A 4,208-nucleotide genomic window follows, 5' to 3' on the forward strand; every position below is an offset into this window, starting at 1 on the left:
GCAGGAAGGTAGAATCCCAGTGGAGCCAAAAAAGATATCAAAACACAAGGGAGCAGCAGGTTAAATATATAAAAGGAAGACTTCCTCTTCAAAATGAGTGTGAATGTAACATCTGGATAAGGCTCAGAGCAACAGCCATACATAATTACATTCTTAATAGCTGGCATGCCATGAATCTCCCACTCCACATCTTCTATAAAGTCAGATAGGTCTCCACTGTCCAATGCATTAATGATGTCAACCTGATTACCATTGTAGGTCCAGGAACCAAAAGTAAGGTTGCACTGCTGACTATCAAAGGGAAAATAAGACACATCTACCACACATGAGCTCTTTGTTATAGCTGGTGCATCCCAAGTAATTTTTCCATCATATCTCAACACAACATTTGTATTCACTGGGTCTGAAAAGGCATCATCGGCCCTAAAAAGATGATATAACAACAACAGTAAAGGCTGCTAAATTAGAATAGCATATAGGCCACACATTCAGAATACTAAATTCACTTCATTGACTTATATTTAATGTTGTAATGAACTAGCAATTACATACAGATTCCAGCATCGGGTGGATTCAGAATTACTCAGCAATGTGCCAAAGACTAGTGTTGCTACTTGAAATCTTCTTGCAGCTCAAGCAATAAGGGCTCTGCTTTTAGAAAAGTGGGGAGGAATCGCACTGTATTCCTGACATGACTATAAAAGCTCAAAGTAGCAGCAGCCACAAACCTCTGAGTCCTTAGTGAAGAAAGATGATCTCACTGTTCTGGGAACAGCCAGGAGATCAGGATTCAGTTGCCCATACCTATGGCTGACCCTCATCTCATGGCAACTACAGCTATTCCTGCTTTAGAATTACTCCATCCAAACTACTGCTGCAGCTAAGTTAACAAACTTTCAATTATACTTACTTGTTATACAGGACAATATCTGGTCTCCATACGAGATTGCTAGGAATCCTGATAGAATCTAACCCATCATATTTGTCTTTGTCCCACTTGAGATATGCATCATACCAGCTTTGTCGAATCCATAAGTAGGCAATCAAAATTTGGTTTCTTTCATCCTACAAAGAAAGATAATATTTATAAATGTTTCTAATTCGTTACTCAACAATAATGCACTTTTGATTCAGGTCAAGTTCACTTGATTCAGAAGGTGAATATATCTTCTGTAGCTCAAGAAATCTATGCTACCATGTAAGAGGTACCAATTACCTATCATTTACAATGAAGTCTCTGAAAGTTTTGGGAGACTGGTATGGTATGTGCACGTTAGTTTAGAATTTAATCACCTGTAATTGTCACCACTCTATGCACATATATTCTCCGTTGCCTTGAAAGTAAAATCTGGCAAAGTTATCTGAGGGCTGAAACAGTGATTTTAGAAGCTAGTTACCACCTTTAATACTACTTCTGGAAAACAACTGGTAAGCCATAGGGGTTAAAAAAAAAATCGGCGTGGGGGGGTTGGATCAGTTTAATGGGACAAATCAGAAATGCTTTGAGGCAGAAATATTCACTATCCAGTCATTATTTACTAAAGTCTAGTGATTTGTAAACTAGCTACAGGTATGTTGTAAATGGACAAGTATATATTAGAAACAGGAGAACATAAAACCTGTGAGAAAACATTGCTAAAGTTATTATAGGAAAATGTAAAATGTTCTCACTTCAAAGGAAAATGTGAAATCTTAAATTCTGAAACTCATGCAGTTCTACAGCTTACAACCAATAGACTTGTGTATGTCTAGAATATGGAACTGTCTTGCTACTCACCATATCTTTAATTTGGGACAATGTGATCTGAAGAGTAACATTCAGTACTGTATCTGTATCTTCCACTGGTCTTAGAGCATTTGAATAGTCTTCAAACAGTTCATTAAACAGCATCTGAGCATATTTTCCATGTGCTGATTCTACAGCTATATAAAATAAGTCTATTCAGTATACCAAATAAGCACTGTGCAATATCAGAAAAAGCATACTGTGTCCAGAACTCCAAACAGTACCTAATATTTTTACATGCTGCCAACCAGCTATGATATAGTGTATATAATACTATCTAATCTAGAAAAACTATATGTAGTAAAGCTGGTGAGATGATGCAAATGAGAAGGTCATTAATTTGTAGAAACTAAGTAGATATTACTAATAAGTGTTTCACACTCGCATTGTATTACACTTTTCCCTACTATAGCATCCATGCCTTGTGAAGTCTTTACATATGAAGATAAATATAATTATTCCTATTTTATGTATGAGGGAAAATAAAGTGCAGAGAGATTAAATGACATACTTGCTGAGCTAGAAACAGAAAGACTAACTTCTACTCCTGCTTTCTAGTAAACAGTCAAAGACTACTCGTAAATCACCCAATACAATAATTATACTGTTTTTGCTCAACAAACTTGAGATGAATTTTGTTCATTATTTGACTGATGTGTAGAGATGGTTACATAATTATGAAATGCATTAAAAATAATTTATTTTCAAGTGAATTTTAGAAATGTTTTCCAAACAATATATTTAAAAGAAAATTCCATTATCCATCCTGCTTTCTTTTAACCAGCTAATCCACTGACATACTCTTTAAAATAATGCCTTTACTGTGCCAGAATGATTTGTGCAATACAATTTCTCTCAATTGTACTACATTATCATTTAATGGATTCTTTGATTTCAAAAAAATCAAGGGACAAGAATGCTAAAAAATGTATGGCCTATCCAAATGTCAATCTACACATTGTAGGCAAAAAGTATTTTAGGGTACTTCCACTTTTGCTTTCTTGGCAACTTTCTGGACTAACTCCATTAGTGTAATTAAGAAAAAACTACTATATTGAAACAACCCCGAGGGCATTTAGATTTGACAATGCATGATCAAAAAGCAGTTAAACTATTGTAATATTTATACATTAATGAGATAATACAAATCAAAACATAGAAGAGAATCCACTGATACTGAACTTTAAGTTTTGTATGCTTCAAACCATGAAGGCAGTGGATACATGAAAGGAGGCAGGATCAGATTCTTGGTGTAAAGGAAGCCTTGGTGTGGTACTTTGGTTCTGAAAAATGCTCTTACCTCTTAAGATCAATGCTGTGAAAACCAACCAAAGATAGCAGCAGCAGAAGGGTAATCTGTTTGTCTTCATTTCTGAACCATGCAGTAACTCTGCTCATCCACAGGCACAGAAAGATTGTTTTCACCTTCCAAAGCTGTAAGGAAGGTTAGTTGCACGGAAGTGCAAAAGCAGTGGAGACATTGATGTGCTGTTACTAAGACAGCTGTGCTCAAGAGCAGCCAGAGTCCTGGGTCCTCAGTGGAAGCTATGGCCACTCTCTTTTTTCCTGGGTGCTGAATGTACACTGCTCTCCTGGTAACCTGAGAACTGCCCCATTTGATGCTGAGTGAGAAAGCAGGCAGATGGGATATCATGAGAAACACTGTGTGTCACAGGGTCATTTTTTTCTTATGGTTAATGCATTATTAGAAAGTCAGTATATGGAGAAGGGTGCATTTAGACTCCCTCACTATGGGCCAGATCTTACCTTTGCTAGAAAAACCCTTAGTCTGGATGCACCTATGCTGACAAAACAGCATGTTTCTCAGCTTACATCATTCAGTGAAGGGGTGTTGCTGTGCCAGCAGAAAAACTCTTTTCTCATCACATGCTGAATCTGCATTAAATGGGCTCTGCCAGCCTGACAGTAGTAGCAGAGACTTCTCCAGTGTAGACAAAGTCTAAGTTACTACTACTCAGCATAAAGAACAGTGATCAGATTCTGCCACCATTTTTCCAGGACAGCAGAACTCCACTTTCAATGAGAAACACTTTTATGTGTGTGTATATACAAGCATACATATGCATCCACTGTAAACAGCCTATGGTGTTTTGTTGCATCTATTACCTAGATGACACCTAAAGTCTCACATATGTCTGAGAACCTGAGATTTACTCCAATTTGTAAACTACTTCAAAATTCTCTCAGGCATTTTCACTTTCATCTAATTCTAGTGATGTATAGCAGATACTCATCATTAATCTTTTATTTCTATTCCCCAGACTGTTGGCCAAAGAAGTTTGTCAAATTTTAGCCTACTGCCATTGGAGATAACTTTTGACAGAAGGAAGTGGAGGTGGAGAATGACTCTCTCCTTTCTATATAGATGCAACCAGTTTTAAGAATCTATCCCAAGGGTTCA

The 4,208-nt window shown here is 36.9% G+C and overlaps 1 protein-coding gene across 1 annotated transcript in view; it reads right to left on the reverse strand.

The window, feature by feature from the left end:
* Positions 1-3,156, reverse strand: part of CHRNA9 (cholinergic receptor nicotinic alpha 9 subunit) — a 9,805-nt gene extending 6,649 nt beyond the window's left edge. The window contains 4 exon segments of the mRNA XM_006029216.1: positions 1-423; positions 911-1,065; positions 1,778-1,923; positions 3,087-3,156. The exon segment at positions 1-423 is cut by the window's left edge and continues 16 nt beyond it. Of these exon segments, the coding sequence (XP_006029278.1) occupies positions 1-423; positions 911-1,065; positions 1,778-1,923; positions 3,087-3,156 (794 nt within the window).
* Positions 3,157-4,208: the final 1,052 nt, after the last annotated feature.

This window comes from Alligator sinensis, unplaced genomic scaffold (genome assembly GCF_000455745.1).
Source record: "Alligator sinensis unplaced genomic scaffold, ASM45574v1 scaffold246_1, whole genome shotgun sequence".
In the NCBI taxonomy this organism is placed as follows: domain Eukaryota; kingdom Metazoa; phylum Chordata; order Crocodylia; family Alligatoridae; genus Alligator; species Alligator sinensis.